Genomic DNA, 18,470 nt, shown 5'->3' with positions numbered 1-18,470 from the left:
AAGCCAGCATCCCCCAGTTAGTAGGTTGAAGCTGTGATGTGCTTGACCGACTGAAGAGCCAGGTGACCAACTGGAGCTCTGACTGCCGCTGGAGATATGAGAGGGACGCGACGCCGCTGGGCGCCGAGTCAGAGTCACGAGAGGCAGCCCAGCTGTGCCCAGCGGGCCAGCGCCAGACCCTGGCGTCCTCCATCTTCTCTCCTGAGCTCCCCCTGCTCCAGCTGCCTGAGCCACGGACCGCAGCATCACACACCCCCGCGGGGGGGGACGCCGCGCCCCATCCCCGCCCCCGGCCCCACCCCAGCCCCCGCGCGGGCGCCCTGACCCCACCGCCCGCGGGCACTGGCTGAGCTCCGAGGCGGCGCGCCGGCTGCGGGGACGCCCGGAGGGGGGTCGGAGCGGCTGGGGGCGGCGGCGGCCGGGCCGGGCCCCCCGCCCGCGCTCGCCGCCGCGGTGGTGCGTCCCGGAGGTTACCGGAAGTGGCCGCGCTCGGCGCTGCCATGTTGAGGAGCCGCCGCTGCCGCTGCCGCCGCCGCCGCCGCCGCTTTGTTGTCGCCTCCTCCGGCTGAGGAGGCTCCCCGAGCGGGGGGAGTGGGGAGGAGGGGGGTCGGCCGCCGCAGCCATGGAGGCCAACTGGACCGCGTTCCTGTTCCAGGTACTGGGGGCCCCGGGGGGGCCGGGGGGCCAGGGGGGCCGGGCCGGGCTCGGGCGGGCGCTCCTCCCCTCCCGGCTCCGCTCTCCGGCCCGGCCTTAATCCCCCTTTGTTTTTCCGCCCGCCCGCTCCGGCGGAGCCGGGCCGCTGAGGTGAAAGGAGGCGGCCTCGCAGGGTGCGGGGGAGAAGCAGGCCTCGGGGTGAACCCGGGCCCCCCCAAGCACACACGCACACACACACCCTTCCCTCCCGCCCCGAAGGGGAAGGGAGGAGGCCGGCCGCTGTCACCACCCCGCGGCCCAGAGAAAAGAGGGCGCCGGGCCGCTGGGTAGCGCGGGCCGCTCGGCCACTGCGCGCCGGACCGGGGCGCGCGGCGCTGCGAGGGGGTCCCCGGGTCCCGCTCCAAGTCCCCATCCATCTTTCGCTCGCGCTTTCGCGTCACCTCTCTTTTTGTGTGTGTGCTTGTGTGTTGACTTTCTGACCCTCCTCCCACATCCCGCGAATAGCGGGTATCTCTGGCTTCTCCGCCACTCCCCCTTCTCGCCGCCCCCTCGGGTGTACCCGACGGGGGGTGTTGCGAGCGTGGTTCCCCTCTGTAAACTTTTCTCGGTCCCTAGCCCAAGTCCTAAGCGATCCCTGGCAGCTGGTCCCCTCGCCTCTGTCCAGCTCCTGCGGTCCCATTGAGCTTGGGGAATCCCCGGACCGGCGGGCCGGGCGGGGGCGGGGAGCGGCGGGGGCCGGGACTCCTGCAGGCCCGACCTTCTCCGGAGCGCGTCTTGCTAGTCTCGCTCCGCGGCCCGCTCGAATGTTCGCTCCGGCCCAGTGGGCGACGGGAAGCGGAGAGGGAGCGCAAAGTCCGCTTACAAAGCCCCCAGCTGAGTCACTCGTGGAGTGTGTGTGTGTGTGGGGGGGTCTTCGCGTCTTTTTCTTCTTTTTTCCTTTTTGCCAGAAACTTCAAAGCTAGTGTAGCGGATGCTTCAGCCATACCCTTCCCCTGTTCTTCTGCCACTTTAATGCGGGACCCCTGTTTGGAACTTTTTTTTTTTTTTTTTTTTTTTTTGCCTGCTTCCTTTCTGTTTGCAAATGCATTGATGTGCAGTAGAGATGAGCACACGCAGAAACTTCAGAACTGAAGGTTAGAAAGCTAGTCGTTTTTTAAAATGTGTCCTTCCCACCTCCTTCTTTTGAGTTATTTTCCTAAATACTTCTCGCAATTCCAAACGCATAGTTTGGGCGCTTGAGACCTTTGGAAATGCAGAACCTTCAAAAGATTATACTCTCAGCATCTGGTCCCATCCCGGTGGAGTTAATATAGGGAATTGGAGGATTCAAAATTACCCATTGTGTAATCTGGCTTGTCCTATTAAGACATATTTCAGATGTGGGCATTTTATTTTAAGTAATTGTTGAAATAAATGGACTTACTAAAATTGGAAATTTTTAAGATTTTGCAACTTCTGAACGTCCCACTTTATCATCCTGATCTAGTGTTGGTTTTATTGTGCTTTGATGAGCTTGTTATAAAGTGATGGTCAACTTAAGAATGCATTGGCAAAGAAATACAGAACTAGCTGGCCTGAGAGTTGGTGCAAAGAGAAGCTTACAAATGATCATTTTACAGTAGAAGACTGAGGAACTTAAGGTGTAGTTTAAACAATATTAGAATGAGTATCTGTAAACTTGGAGGCTGAACAAAACAAGTCCTTTATGTAAAGGAGAAACCCATAATTCATCTTGGGGAAGTTAGTTGAAAGATCCTACAAAATACTTTTAAACACTATTTAAACTATTCCCTTCCCGGATAAAGCTAATGCCAACCTATTAATTTTTTTCCATGAGGAAATGTGAAAGCTCATATTTAATCCCGGACATGCAGTGTGTGCTGTGAAAATCGTTGCAAAAGCTGTAATTTAGAGCTGAGGACAGTGAGTAAAGAAAGCCCTTCCTATGGAAAGGTGGCAAAGACAGGCAGTTCTAGTTCTCAGTGACACCCCCCCCCTTAAACTCCGTGTCTCAGAGCATCATGTTGAATTTATATCTTTAAGCAAGTTTTAATAACCTGCCTGCTTACCAGATAACATGGTGGGAAGTGAAAGTGTAGCTCTTAAAATGTTTGATGGATGATTTGTACGGGACATTCGGGAGATGACTCACTGATGCTAATTTGTTTCAGTACAAAATTTTTTACCCTCTGGCAACGGAGATTTCATGGTTCCACATCCTACCACCCTGGGTGATGAAATAATATTTCTGGTTTTGTTGTTGTTGTTGTTCTTTGGTTGGCTGGTTTTGTTTTGTTTTGTTTGTTTGTTTGTTTGTTTTGCCAGTCCCAGAGAAAGGAAAGCTTGAGCAGAGGGAGAGCTGTGCACTGGAGTTAGAAGATGAAATTTAAACTTTGATGCGACGATGCTAGTCAGATAAAAGCTTACTAAGAACTTGTATTTGAGAAATAAATCACTGAAAGGCAGACCTCAGTTGTTATCTAACTCTCCCTCAGAGAACACTGAGGAAAATTGGCTTTCTTAGCCAGTGGAGAAGTGTCGGCTCCTAGCAGTCTGCAGAGACCGATTCTTCTGGTGGTTCTATAGCATTTTACTCAAGACACAGGGACCTGGTGTGGCTCTTGTGAGCAAGCATCAAGACGCTGTAGACCAACTTGTACTGCACAAACATCTGAATTGGTGAATGGCAGGAGTTTCTTTTAGTAGTCCATCCTGCTAATGGTAGTTTACAATTGAAACTAGCTCGAATGTTCTAAGTTTGAGCTTTGTCCAGAAGATTCGCATTCCGCAGCGTCTGATCTGTTAGCCTTTGAAATTGTATATCCTGAGCTCTTCAGCTCTTAACTGTTTGCAGTCTGTATGGAAACGTGGGTATCCTGCTTAGCTTGGAAAAGAGTAAGATCAGACCAAATTCTGATATCACCTGAGTGGGTAGACCCCAAGTTGTAAGAGCTGCACAAATAAAATTGAAAGTGAGCTGTAATTCAGTAACCCATTAGTTAGCTACAATTTTTGAGTATCATTCTAAAGCCTGAAAGACATTTAAGTCAAAATCGTTAAATTCAGACCACTACCTTGCCTCCTGACCTTTGGGGGAGACTGGTTCCAGGCATAGCTTCTGATCTCTCATTAAATGAACTTGTGGGATAGATGTCCCTAACTGTCAGAGGAGGGGCTCTGCCAGCCTCCTTGGGCATTTGCTGTTTTGTCTTCTGTGTCTTTAATCAACTTAGCTAATCAAGTGACTTCAGAGTGTGATGGTAAGAAAAACCGAAGGGTCTGAGATGGGGGAATATGCTCTTCCTAGGATGTTATATGCTTAAAATATGAGGAACTTTTAGCTTTACTCTTTTAGGATTACAAAACTCAAGGATAGGGGCTTGGGTTTACTGTCATGTATTTCAAAAATAATGTTGGTAAAGAACAACATATTAGGGAGAGCTATTTCAGGAACTTTTTCCATCATTTTCTAAAATTTCCAAACGGTAGTCAGGCTCCAGTCTTGAAGTAGAGAAGCACATCGTGACAGCATATATCTTACCCTATCCAAACCAGCGGATGTGCTTGCAGTTGGGTTTTCTTTCACTAGTGTTGGTTAAGGACGCAAACTCCAGTAGAGGACTGGTGATCTGAGAAGCAACTGGCAGGTGTTTAGCCCCTTCCCAGATGCCTTCCCAGGTGATAAATGACAGCTTTTATTGCAGCCAAATCTTTTAGTAGAGTTAAGTGATGAACTTTCTATTTCTACATAAACTTACTAACTAGTATATGTCTTCAGAGAGCTCCATTCCTGTCATTGCTTAGCTGTCCCTTTCTCAATCACTAGTTCTCTTCTTTTAGAGGGGGAGAGACTTGCTCCTTTTTTTGTCCTGAGTAACAGGCAGTAGATGATTGTGTTAGTCATATACAGAGTTTGTATGTTGATGCAGTCTAAGAGTCTGTTAAACACTTAGTCTTGAATTTAATTTTTTGACATGTTCTTTAGACTTGGTTTCTGTATTGACAGTCAAAATGCAAAGGGGTTTCATCAGCTAATACGTGCCTCATGAACCAGGGTACTGTATACTTTAGTCAGCTGTTTGAAAGTATGATTGCTGTCAGCAGTGTAGATGCAAAAACATTTTGATCAGCTGCAGTTTTCATCGTTTTGTACCCAGAGCTCTTGAGAGTCTCTGCAGGTCTGCTGCAGAGAACAAGAGAACAGCTCACAGGCTCCTGGACTGTCTCTTCTGCTCTTCTGTCTGGAGCATGTTGAATGGTTAAGGTCACTGTGGAGGCTCAAATTCTCAAGTGTAAATGTTTGGTTTTAGGCCCATGAAGCGTCCCATCACCAACAGCAGGCAGCGCAGAACAGCTTGCTGCCCCTCCTGAGTTCTGCTGTGGAGCCCCCTGATCAGAAACCGTTGCTTCCAATACCAATTACTCAGAAACCTCAGGCTGCACCAGAGACATTAAAGGATGCCATTGGGATTAAAAAAGAAAAACCCAAAACTTCGTTTGTGTGCACTTACTGCAGTAAAGCATTCAGGGACAGCTATCACCTGAGGCGCCATCAGTCCTGCCACACAGGGATCAAGCTGGTGTCTCGGGCAAAGAAAACCCCCACCACGGTGGTCCCCCTTATCTCCACCATTGCTGGGGACAGCAGCCGAACTTCGCTGGTTTCAACTATTGCAGGCATCTTGTCAACAGTCACTACATCGTCCTCGGGCACCAACCCCAGCAGCAGTGCCAGTACCACAGCAATGCCTGTGCCCCAATCTGTCAAGAAGCCCAGTAAGCCTGTCAAGAAGAACCATGCCTGTGAGATGTGTGGGAAGGCCTTCCGGGATGTGTACCACCTCAATCGACACAAGCTTTCCCATTCGGACGAAAAGCCCTTTGAGTGTCCCATTTGTAACCAGCGCTTCAAGAGGAAGGACCGGATGACTTACCACGTGAGGTCTCATGAGGGAGGCATCACCAAACCATATACTTGCAGTGTTTGTGGGAAAGGCTTCTCCAGGTACTGCACTTTGCTTTGCTTTTCATTAGGGTATTAGTTAGCAACAGTTTGTGTCTGTGGTGGAGGCTTATGTGAGAAGGTGTATGAGCAGGGCTGCATATTGGAGGAGGTCGCTGATGAGTATTGTGTGTTTAGGTCTAACGCTGGGATGGTGTGATTGACAGGTGGAGACACAGCAGTTCACCTGTTCTGTCGTTTAAGGAGGGCCTTTGATAGCTCCAGGCCTTCATTTGGCACATGGATTCTTCTAACTCCAAATACCCCACACTGTCTACGTCCACTGGCGAGCCAGATGGAAGAATCACTGTGCGATCAAAGAAACTTTCCTGTTAGTTGGGGTGACCTTGAATATTCTTTTCTTTCTGCTTACGTGTGTGCCTGCAGTCCAGAAGAGGGCACTACATCTCATTACAGACGGCTGTGAGCCAGTATGTGGTTGCTGGGAATTGAACTCAGGGCCTCTGGAAGAGCAGTCAGTGATCTTAACCTTTGGGCCATCTCTCCAGCCCGACCTTATTGCAGTTTTTAGGAAGATCATTCCTACTGTACCCCAACTCTCCTCATTTTTTATGTGTGTATTTCATTTTTTAGAAAAAGCTATCAGAGTTGACTTAGTGGTAGTTACTTCTGGTGTTGAACTAAAACTCTTGAGTGTTTGTGATCGTAAAGAGTCAGGACTTAGTATGCTCTGAGGAAACATAACGGGAGGGATTAAGGTCTGTGTTTGTGATAGGAGAGGTAAGGAGATTTGCACTGAGGGTGGAGGGAGTTGGTAATTCTTGCTTTCTGCAGAATGCTCACTGTAGTCGCCAAGGTGCAGTGTCACATAAGTAGCATTCTCTCTGAGTGTTCCACTACATCTTCTGTTTGAAACTCTTTTACAGGCCTGACCACCTAAGCTGTCATGTAAAACATGTGCATTCAACAGAAAGACCCTTCAAATGCCAAGTAAGAGTTAAAATGACTTATCCTCACATAGCCCTTGGTGCACATTATCCAAAGAGAGGGAGCCAGTTGAATCTTGTGCTCCTGTGTGTCTTCAAGTCACTGATGGGAGTGAATGTGGTTGGTTCATTGGAATTCTAGTTTTATAATATGTAACACAGTATATTTTTATAATAAAAGATGGTTTTTAAATATATTATCTTGTGTAGACACATTTTATGTAGCTCTCTTTCCTTAAGCAATGGCATTATTTGGTGATAGATGGGAAATGATTTTTGTAAATAATAAAAAAAATGTGCATGTGTATATACCTAAGTGTATGACTGTGTGTCGTGTGTGCAGAGCCTGAGCAGGTTAGAAGAAAGTTATCAGATCTCCTGGAGTTAGAGTTACAGATGGTTGTGCGCTGCGTGGATGCTAGGAACTGAACTTGGGTCATGAACAAGAGCAGGCAGTGCTCTTAACTGCTGAGCCATGTCGCCAGCCCCTTTTGTAATTTTTTAAAAATTTTTTATGTATATGAACATTTGCCTATATACTTACATATGCACCCGTGTGCATGCCTGGTGCCCAAGCAGGGAAAAGAAGGTGTCCAGTCCTGGACCTGGAGTTACAGATGCTCGTGAGCCACCGTGTGAGTGCTGGGAACTAAACGTGCGTCCTCTGCAAGAGCATCCACTGTTCTTAAACAACAGCCATGTCTCCAGCCAAAAGAAGAGGGTCATTTTATAGTGCATTTTCTGTTATAACTGGGATAACTGAATTTTCTGGATTTTCGTATGCTGTTACCAAATTGGAAAATTAAAAAATATATATTTAGATGGGTGATTTTATTTGATATAAACTGTGGTAATGAAAAAATTGAGAATTTTGCTAAATCAAATGACTGTCTCAGGCGTTCCCGATCTTAGTCTGTTGCTGGAAGTTCTTTAGTTCACCCTGCAGTTGTTCGTTAACGACTGCTTTATTAAGTAAATGACTTGAGCTCCAAGAAGGATCTAACTGGAGGAAGGAGGCGAGTGCCACTGAGTGAGGATCGGGCCCTTAGTCCTGCAGGGATGTTGTGATAGCTGTCAGTCCTGCTCCAGGAGGCGTCAGGTAGCTAACTGTCTTGTTCAGGATTGCACCGCTTAGTGATTTGCACAACTCAGTTTAAGTCTAGGCTTTTTGTTTTGTATTGTTTTGTCCCTGCAGTGCTGGGAATTGAACCCATGATGCCGGTACTCTATCATTGAGCCCCACCTCCAGCCCTAAATCTAGGTTTAACTAAGTGTGGGCCTCACATCTTTTCACTGCTCTGTGCTGATGTGTTTTCTTCCCCCAAGACACAAGCATCTAAAATTCACCAGATGTTTTAGTGTGATCTGTGATTCTCAGTAACACATGCAATGAAAATTATACTACTTCAGCCAGCTTGCTGATTTGTGTAGGGTAATGTGTAAAATATACGTACTTTAAAATGAGTTGAACAGGATAGTCTATATTTAAAAAAAGTTTTCCTCCCTCATGCAGACGTGCACTGCTGCCTTTGCCACCAAAGACAGACTACGGACACACATGGTGCGCCATGAAGGCAAGGTATCATGTAACATCTGTGGGAAGCTCTTGAGTGCAGCGTATATCACCAGCCACTTAAAGACACATGGGCAGAGCCAAAGTATCAACTGTAACACGTGTAAACAAGGCATCAGCAAAAGTAGGTGGCGTTTCAGATTGCTTTGCATTTCATAGTGATAGAAATCTAGGGTTTTCAGTGTATCAAAGATAACTGTACTGTACTCTCAGGACTGTATTAATGTTTCTCTTGTTTCCTCCTATCATGGGAGAGAGCGCATTGGTGCTGGAACAGTGCTTTAAATGCATACATGCAAACAACAATGCTACACTCTCCATTCACTTGCTTCAGTTCCACACTTGTCTACTACTAATAACACCGCAGGGCAGAGTTTCACTCCAGCTGCTTCAGGGTTGTTTAGGAGGCTCCATAGGAGCGCTGGTGCTTAGAGTTGAAGCAGCTGAGTGTGCGTGCCCTTCACACCTGTATTCCTAGAGCATGGGAGGTGGAAGCAGGAGTATCAGAAGTCCAAGATCAGAGCTCACTATACAGTACATGTGAGGCTATACACGAGACTATCTCAAAATAATGTAGTATAACTTAATATAATAATAATAATAATAATAATAATAATAATAGTAGTAGTAGTAGTAGTAGTAGTAGTAGTAGTAGTAGTAGTAAAAAAACAAGCCAAGGATGGTGGCACATACTTAGAATCCTAGCACTTGGGAGATGGAATTGGGAGGATTAGGAGTTTAAAGCTAGCATCACCAACAGAAACAATTTGACACCGGCCTGGGCTACATGAGACCTTTTGTCCAAACACGCACACAGACACACGGAGGGGGGTCATATCATGACAGGTTTGAATATTTGGCTTGCCTTAATTTCAGAATTGAAGACAAAATATTCCAGAGACTTAAGGATAAAATTTAATGCTTAATTTATCCAACTTTTTATTTTGCAAATTTCCCTAACCACTAGAACAAAGTTATTTTCATAATTCTGTATACTATTACATATGTATTTCATGCAACAGAAATGTCAGGTTGTATAAGTAAATATTCACAAATGGCATAAATAAATGGAAAGGTTAAGTATGTATTTTGTTTTGTTTAGTTTTGTTTTTGTAGCCCTGACTGACTTGGAACTCAGATATCCGCCTTCCTCTGCCTCCCATGTACTAGTTTTAAAGCTATGTGCCACCATACTTGGCTAATTTTAATGTGTTCTAATCTCATCTACTTGTGCATCTTTGTGAGTACATTGGGTTTATTATCTAGCATGTTACACTTTATGAAAATTTACATTTAATGTGTGTCTTTGTGATAAATATGTTTGATAGATTACTAAACCCATGCTTACATTATCCAACTTCCTTTTGCAAAGATAATTCCTTTTTAATATAGCTAAGAATTATTCTCTTTCTTATAGCAGCTTTCTCTAGTTGTGTAGATTATTGAGAATGATATTTGATGGGCACACAGGCCATGTGCAAGCATAGAGACCAGAGGGAACTTCGGAGATTTGGTTCTCTCCTTCCACCATGTAGGCCCCAGGGGTTGACGTCATCAGACGTGAAGCCAGATGCCTTTACCTGCTGAGCCAGCTTCGTGGCCTTAGTGTCCTGATTTTTAGCGAGCTTATTTGTCTTGCTTGATATAGATACATGGGGGGAGGGGATGTACTGTATCAAGAGCTGTTAGTTAAATGACAGCGGTTATAGAGGCACAGGGAGTCAAAGCATCTGGTTTTGGGTGTGTTTGTTGGGTTTTGGAACAGGGTCTTACTGTATAATAGTCTTGGCTGGCCCGGAACTCACAGTGTAGACTATCAGATTGATTGAGAACTCATAGAGATCCGTCTGCCTCTGCCTCCTGAGTGCTGGGATTAAAACTGTGCCACCACGCCTGGCTTGAGTTTCTTTGCTGTTGTTTCTGACAGGGTCTTTTGCTGAGAGTGGAACCCAGGCCCTCCTGCATGTTAGCTAAGCACTGTTACAGCTGACCTACATCTCTAGTTCCTAGGTTTAGATTTGAAAATGTGGCTGCACTTTTTCAAGGTAAACACAGTGTTTGTGCTTTGTCTTTGGAATAGCTTGCATGAGTGAGGAGACCAGCAATCAGAAGCAGCAGCAGCAGCAGCAGCAGCAGCAGCAACAGCAGCAACAACATGTGACGAGCTGGCCAGGGAAGCAGGTAGAGACACTGAGACTGTGGGAAGAAGCTGTCAAAGCGAGGAAGAAAGGTAAGAAAGGGCTGTCAGTGCTCGGGCATGGCTCAGCAGTGTTGGGTTTAGTAGTCCAGTAACGGAGTCTGGGCAGCACAGCACTGTCCACCCTGCTACACTGCTCACAGTGCTGCTTTACTGGACAGGGTTTAGTGCAGTCTATTGGCAACAGAGCCTCCGTTTAGGACTTTATTACTGGGAAATGTCCTCAGTGCTTCGTTCCTTGTTCTTCCTGTGGACTTACTTTTTGTAACATGTACAGTCAAGACTGGGCTCCTTTTTTTTTTTTTTTTTTTTTCCAATTTGTTTTGAGACATGGTCTCTTTCTCTAGGCCAGGCTGTTCTGGAACTCTGGATGTAGACTAAGTTAAGCTGGCCTCAAAGTCACAGAGATTGGCCTGCCTTTGCTTTCCAAGTGCTGGGAGTAAAGGCGTGCACCATGATGCCCATCATGGGCTTCTTTTTTCATTTTGAGGTGAAGGAGCTACCCTTGTGTAAGTTTGTCTCCTCACAGCTCATCTTCTACTTCTTAGGGCTGCTCTTGCCGTGACTGCTTGGTGCGTAACTCAGACCTTACTCTCCTGCCGTCTCTGGTCTTGGCTCTGGGTCTCCATTAGACCTTTGAAGGGCTGGCCCTACCTTAGCATGTCCGCACCTCTGCTGTTGAGGACATTGTAGAGAATAATGATAACTGTGGAATCCTTGGAAGTAATACTGCAAAGGATGTTTTCACTAGAGAAGGAGTCAAAGTGTTTGTAGTAAGAGGATGCTTGAGGGCTGGGCACAGTTCAGTGGTAAACATTTCCCTTCTGTGTACAGTACCAAAAGTTTGATCCTCTAGAGTGAAAAGAAGACTGGAGGAGGGGAGGCAGGGAAGTGGCACCCGAGACAGAAACGCCTTCCTTTGAGCAGAGATGAGAAGAACCTCAGCAGTGACATCATCACCCAGGAAGCAGAAAGCACGTGTGCCTCTCCCATCCCACTCCATGCACGCTGTGTTCCGTTGCACTTGAGTCTTTTCTGTTTGCTTTGCACAATGAGACTTGTTCAGCTCATCTTCTGATGCATTAAACAGAATGCTATTGTGTTCCTCTTTGTAGCTGGAGTTGCTCTCTGTTAGTAACACATTTTGGGAGAGAGGAGACTGCTATATTGAAAACCTAATGAAAATCTAAACATGAATCAGAAATGTCACTTTTTTGTTTGTTTTTGTTTTTTTGAGACAGGTTCTCACTGTGTAGCCCTGGCTGTCCTGAAGCTCCCTATGTAGACTAGGCTGGCCTCAAATCCAGAGAGCCACACCTAGCCAGAAGTGTCCTTTAAATATTATACCTGAATAAATGTTAAATTCCCAAACCTGGATAAAAATCAGATAATCGTTGAGGAAACTTTAGCTTTATAAATTTCCCAGGCTGTTTCAGTTTCTCAATCGAATGTCCCAACAGTCTATTTAAAAAAAAATATGAAGCCTCTCTGGCTGGTTTCCATCGTCAGTCTTGTGTGGCAGCTCCTAGTGTGTAGTGTGGTGCACACAGCTAAGTCATACCAATCAAAGAGGGCTGCTCACTGACCCGAAGCAGTTTGACGCTGTGCACACCTCAAGCTGTAGATTTGAATGGGCGTCCAAGGTCTGTCTCCTTACTGCCCTTTTATGTCATATTGATAGGAGGTACTGGATTTTCTTGAGGGGGAGGGAGGTGCATTGTCACCTTCTAGGGATTTTCATAAATTAAGATTTATTATTTATGTGTATGAATGTTTTGCCTTAATGTATGTCTGTGTACCATGTGCATACCTGATGCCAGCAGCAGCCAGAATAGGCTTCGGCTCCTCTATAACTGGAGTCACAGATTGTTCTGAGCCACCACGTAGTGCTGGTAGAACCCAGGCTGTCTGCAAGGGTAGCATGTACTCTTCACTGCTGAGCCAGCTCTCCAGCCCCAGGAGTCTTGTAAAGAACTATTGAAGCTTTGCTGGGTAACAAGGGCTGGGGTTCCTCAACAGGCCACAGGACTTCCTTGCTTTTCTTAGCCCTATTTGGTGTGCTTAGAGGTGTGCGTAATGTGTACAGTTAGATGGTACTGGGCATTACTAGATAATTACATAGATAATGTGTACAGTTAGATGATGCTGGGCATTACCTAGATAATTACATCAGCATTCGAAGGAAGAGGAAGTGGGGTGGGGAGGAAAGAGGAAGACAGTACGGAGTAGTAGCTTCTCCCTTAATATAAAAAGCTTTATAAACCAGGCGTGGTGGTGCACGCCTTTACTCCCAACATTGGGGAAGTAGAGGAGGTAGAAGATCTCTGTGAGTTTGAAACCAGCCTGGTCTACATAGCCTGTTCCAGACCAGCAAAGGCTACATAGTGAGACCCTGTCTCGGAAAGAAAAGAAACATTACAAATTACATTATTTATAGTGACTCAGACAGACACTGAAATAGTGGTCATCATTCTTTATCCGTTCTAAAACCTCAACAGAATGTGGCTTTACATCTAAGAAGCCCTAGACATGTTGTGTGCATGAGTACACCCTGCTAGGTACAGTGCCTTCTGAGAAATTGCTGGCACAGCTCTGTGTAGACAAGCTCTTTCCTGCTGGCCTGCTGCTGGTTGACTCTTCCCAGGAAAGACTATAGAACTCAGGAGAACTGCATGAAGGACGTGAGAACGTTTAGCCCTACTTAGAATGACTTGCAGAAGCTAAGAGCCTCTCAGCATCTCTGTGAGGTAGGTAAGTAACTCCGAACTGAAGTCAGAAGTTCAGGGCTAAACAAGCCGCTCAGGTCTTCCCAAGCATCAGAGATGAGGTCCATATAGTGGGCTCCCTGGCCCCAGGGTGTGCTTAGGAGGTCCTTGCTTTGTATTTGATCACTTCGTAGAAACTGTAATTTGATTTATTACATGTTCTTTTAAATTAAGAGGAATTAGTTCAGAAGCTGAATTTTGCTTATAGTTTTGAGAGTCTAAAGTCCCCCTTTTGTCTTCTCCTTTTAGAAGCTGCCAACCTGTGCCAAACCTCTACGGCTGCTACGACACCTGTGACTCTCACTACTCCATTCAATATAACATCCTCTGTGTCGTCTGGGACTATGTCAAACCCAGTCACAGTGGCAGCTGCAATGAGCATGAGAAGCCCAGTAAATGTTTCAAGTGCAGTTAATATAACCAGCCCAATGAACATAGGGCATCCTGTAACCATAACCAGCCCGTTGTCCATGACCTCTCCTTTAACACTCACTACCCCAGTCAACCTCCCGACCCCTGTAACGGCCCCAGTGAACATAGCACACCCGGTCACCATCACCTCGCCAATGAACCTGCCCACGCCTATGACATTAGCTGCCCCTCTCAATATAGCAATGAGGCCTGTAGAAAGTATGCCTTTCCTGCCCCAAGCTTTGCCTACGTCACCGCCTTGGTAAACAGTATTATAAAGTCAAAATGTGGGTAAAAGTAAATATTTACCAGCAACTTACCTTTAGTTGATTAAAGCAAAAGCAGACTATGAAATTGGGAGGTTTTATTATATTAGTTAATAAGAGTGTAGTAGCTCCAGTTTTGCTGGGGTTGTTCAAAGTAGGGTGTGTGTAACGTCTCACTGGACCACTTTAGTCTAACCAGGAACCCTTTAGCTGACAGCATTGCTTACGCAGGAAAGTAGCTGGCAAGGTGAGTGCCAGAATTCAAACCAATCATAAAATCCATTCAAAATAAAGAAGCATTATTTGTTTTTAATACATCAGAATCATTTTATTGTAAACACTAGCAGAGTTTCTCCCTCGGTACAAGGTGGGTGGTTTTAACCTGGAGTCTGACCCACAGACTGAGAGCCGTGTAGCAGTGTCTGTGGTTTTGTTTGTATGAGTGAATAGAGGCACCGTCATAATAAAATGCATCTCAGAGAATATGCATTTTACCTTTGGGAATATGTTAATTTCAGGCAGCATTCCCTATGGGAAAGGTGATACCAGCTCTGATATGCAAAGCATATGATAATTTATCATTCTAACTTCAACATATAATAGGGATTGTGACCTGATATTTGGAGATGTAAATATTGCTCAGCATATTAATCCTGATGGAATATAGCATTGTAGTTGACTTTTTTAAAAAAAAACAAAAACTTTAAAAAAAAAAACAAACCAACAAATTGTGTTTTGATGAGAAAAGGCTGCGGCTGACTGAGGGGAAGTCAGGTGTGCACGCAGCAGGCTCCTTAGCGGGTCAGTAGATCCTGTTCAAGAGTGACGAGAACTTTGGAACAGTTTAAATCTATTGCTTTAAATTGGAAGACATTGGAGGCACTGGGATGTGACATGCCCCTCTCTCTCCCAATCAGCGTCTGTTGATGCTACAACAGGCACAGGTGTGCTAGATGCTCACTAGAGTTTATGTCTTATATGAAATTGTATACAGTTTTTATTCTAACCACTAACTAGGTAGTATGCCCCTTCAGAACAGCAGAGTGTATCCCCCTCCTTCTGTTTAATCAAGTATTGTGCAGATTTGTTCAGCTTTGTAAATATGGACATCACGTTCTTTTCCTTTGTATCCGCTTTCTGGAGTTTTCAGGGAGGCAGCTGTCTGCATGCTCCATGGAAACACCTGCAATGATTGTGCACGTTGAGACATGTGCTTTTTGTTTCTTAGCAGGATGCTTTACCCCTGTACATACGGTAGAAACCAAAAGCTCGGGGAACAGACACTCTATACACCATCATGCCACACTTCATGTTTTCAAAGCATTGCGTTAGAGAAGAGTTCATTCAAACCAAGATGCTGTAATTGTTTTTTTACATTGCTATATGTTTTGGGTCTTTTTCATTTTTAATCTTGCATTTAAGAGATATGGAAATGAGTTTTAGCCCTGCAGAACGCATGCAGGACTGTCACACCAGATGACTTCCGTTTGTTTATACCCCACTGTGTCAGTACAAACATCAAAATACCATGCGTCTGAGGCAGACTTCCTACATCAGGGACAGGTATCTGTGTGTCACTATACAAAACAGTTCTAGGGGATGAACTACATAGTAAAGAAATTAAAATAAATAGTACCTAGTGTAAAATAATTTTATAAATGATCTTTTGTACTTTAGGACATTAAATTGTACAACTTTTGTATATATAAAGCTTAGGAACTTTCTGTTTAGCAGGAAGGCAACACATTCCTACACTTTTAATGTATATGTTTGTTATAATGTCCATGTAAACATGCCCTATGTTTGTGCCTTTTAATTAGTTTGTCTCAATAAACAAAATGTAGAGAAAAATATGTAGCTATGACTTTGTTACAACAGTTCTTATCCACAGTTGAAAATGGTTTGTTTTTAAGTGTAGATCATTATGTGTGAGCTCCTGCAAGGGCTCATGGGGGAAGGCCTAGGAATGGCACTGCTGAGGCCCTGGAGGGCAGTGGTCACGTGCGGAGGAAACCCTCATTTCCTGGCATGTGCTCTGCCCGCTGGGCCTTGTCATCTCTTGTGCTGGCAGTCATGGTCTTTCTGGCCAGACAACCCAGGCCTCCTCCACAGTGGCCAAGGAGCAGTCCTCAAAGTGGGCAGGTGTGGGCCCTTCCCCCAGGCTTCAGCGTGGTCACAAGATCCTGAAAGTATTAGTTCTGACGGAACAAAAGGTATCTACTAGAAATGATTGTAAACAGGAGTGAGACTTCATTGTATGACTTCGGTTAAAATGCTATTTTGTATGCATACTTTATTCACGTAAGAAGCTTGTCTGCAATAATAAAGCCACGCTGTGTCTTCTTTGGGGAGGGAGAGAGTTGAAGTGGGATGGGCGAGGGTAGGGCATTGCAGAGGGGGCACAAACAGGCTGTGGGGTGAAATCCTGTGTCTTGGAACTGAAACTGAGTTGTGATGCTGATGAACTGATTCAACCGTGTGTCAGAAGGCACCGACGGCCACCACTCTACAAAAGGCAGAGTATGTTTTCCCTCCTGGTTGTAACCCAGCGGAGAGCTTCCCCTTTATCAGATTGGCAGCTAAACAGTTGTATTAGATAATCTTCAACTCTGACATCCAGCCTGTTCTGCTTGCTCTAGGGCTCGCTGCTTGGCCTGCATCTACCTTTTACTGTGTATTCATTTCCCTCCTAAGGTGTGCTCCTAAATGAAGGTTTCTATGTACGCAGATGATGATTTTACCTGTCAATACCAGCACTGTATTACTAACATGCAAAATACTGCAGATTTATTTTGACAAATTAAAGTTAACCAGTCACAACTGTTATGATGGATTGCTTAATGCTGCAGAAGCTTCCTCGGTCCCCTGCGATGGTAGAAAAACGATTGACGTATTACTCCCCAGGTGTGCGCCTCCTTCCCAGGTATACACTTCCTGTTACTGGGCTGGGAAGGGAGGGGTGTTTGGTGCCATGGTGCCACAGAAGAGGGCAGGTGGAAAGGCATCAGACTACAGAAGGGTAAGCACCCCTGTGACCCAGCTCCACTAAGGACTGACAATAAGGCAAGGGTAGACATTAATTGTCATGTAAGGCCTCCAGGGGGGTGGTTAAGGCAGATGTGACAAGTACCCAAATGACGATATTGCAAAGTATCTGGCCATATTCTGATACTTCATTTAGTGGAAACCTTTCGGTGCCTCCAGATTTCCTGTTATACTTGCTTTTAGTCTCCTGATTGATTCTGAATACAGCTAGAGGAATCATATTCCTTGTAATGGTTTTGCCTTGGGAATAGGGAACTTTCATTTCACTGAGTTGCTAGTTGATCCAGCCCCATGCATCTGTTTCTGTTCTTCAGGGGCCCCATAATTTGGTCCTCTGGAGAAACCTGAGGTCAGGATATAGAGGGTAGAGGTTTGCACTTTATTATCTTCAAGGACCACTGGACAGAAGGTGTGGTCAGTCCTTGGACTGACCCAGCTTCCTGTCCATTTCTTCTTTAAAGTGTTTTATAGCCTCAAAAAATACCATTCACACCTATGTGAATCTGTAAATCTCACTACCTCTGGCCTGGCCCCTGCCGATGCTGCGTCCCTCGGGTCTGAATGCTGACTGAACTTGGGGAGTAGAGTCTAGTTTCTCTTTGAGCCTCTAAGGCGGGACCAGAGGACCCAAGTTTGATTCCCAGCACCAGCATCTGGAAGCTCACAACTGCCTTTAATTCCAGCTCTAGGACATCCAACACCCCTGGCCTCTGGGAACACTGTGTACATACATGCACACAGACAAACGCATGTGCATGTAATTAAAAATAATTAAAATTTAAAGATACCTTTAAAAAAGAGAATGAGGCCACTCGTAGTAGGTGGGTCTTTCTACCTCGTCATAATCAGAATAGACATGCATAGAGGTCTGTCTCCAGATGATTCTGGATCCTGCCCAGTTGACAAATAACATTAATTACAGACCTAGTTTAATTTCGATATTAGTGAATATAAAGTGCTTAGCACAAGACCTGATACAGAGTATGGGACCTCAAACTCAAAAGATTTTATTTTATGTATATGAGTGTTTTGCCCGCATGTATGTTTGTACATATGTGTGCCTAGTGCCCTTAGTGTCTCTCACCACTGACCATCGGCAACTGGAGTTACAGTTGATAGGCTCCACATGGGTTCCTGGAATCGAGCCCGAGTTCTCTGGAGGAACAGAACTCACCAGCACCTAGAACCTCAAATTCAATGCATCCTGTCCTTACCAAGTCCTTTTGTTTGGGCGGTGCTGGGCATCGAGGCTCATACATAGTGATCAAGTGCTCTGTACTGAGTCACACCCCCAGCCCTCTTATTTCCTGCCTCCTTTATGACCATATCAATTTGTAGGGGGTGGGGGTGCGGGGGTGGGGTGCTGTTGTTAGGCCACATCACTGGAATGAGGAAATCCGATGGAAGACTACCAGCTGGAGATTAGCTTGAGGTGTGGCCTGGGGGCTTTATGCTAGCATCCCAAAAGAACCAGGAGGCCAAGAGACCGGCTATGTACCAGTCTGGGTATGGTGCATTTTGGAAAGGCATTTCTCCCTCCCCTCCCCATCTTAACTGTGTCTACTGGAGGTACTGGGGTACACGTTTCTTGAGCAATCCCACCTCAACGG

General features: G+C 45.6%; 1 protein-coding gene across 2 annotated transcripts; it reads left to right on the top strand.

The window, feature by feature from the left end:
- Positions 1 to 450: 450 nt before the first annotated feature.
- Positions 451 to 16,641, top strand: Vezf1 (vascular endothelial zinc finger 1). Of its 2 annotated transcripts, none has more exons than XM_032912258.1 (6): positions 451 to 655; positions 4,965 to 5,659; positions 6,544 to 6,607; positions 8,099 to 8,300; positions 10,257 to 10,406; positions 13,388 to 16,641. In XM_032912258.1, the coding sequence occupies exons 1-6, from the start codon at positions 623 to 625 to the stop codon at positions 13,813 to 13,815; spliced, it is 1,572 nt and encodes a 523-aa protein (XP_032768149.1). In that variant the 5' UTR covers positions 451 to 622; the 3' UTR covers positions 13,816 to 16,641. The 2 variants fall into 2 exon arrangements, with proteins under 2 accessions (XP_032768149.1, XP_032768150.1); XM_032912259.1 differs by having other exon boundaries at positions 454 to 655; positions 8,117 to 8,300.
- The last annotated feature ends 1,829 nt before the right edge of the window (positions 16,642 to 18,470 follow it).

Source organism: Rattus rattus, chromosome 9, assembly GCF_011064425.1.
Source record: "Rattus rattus isolate New Zealand chromosome 9, Rrattus_CSIRO_v1, whole genome shotgun sequence".
Classification (NCBI taxonomy): domain Eukaryota; kingdom Metazoa; phylum Chordata; class Mammalia; order Rodentia; family Muridae; genus Rattus; species Rattus rattus.
This window is presented reverse-complemented; position numbering and strand designations above follow the sequence as displayed.

What these genes read in the sequence shown, in the direction of transcription:
- Vezf1 (XM_032912258.1), top strand. Translation starts at nt 623, where the DNA reads ATGGAGGCCAACTGGACCGCGTTCCTGTTCCAG. An exon ending in GGACCGCGTTCCTGTTCCAG is followed by an intron (nt 656 to 4,964) that starts GTACTGGGGGCC and finishes GTTTGGTTTTAG; the next exon opens with GCCCATGAAGCGTCCCATCA. An exon ending in TAAACAAGGCATCAGCAAAA is followed by an intron (nt 8,301 to 10,256) that starts GTAGGTGGCGTT and finishes TCTTTGGAATAG; the next exon opens with CTTGCATGAGTGAGGAGACC.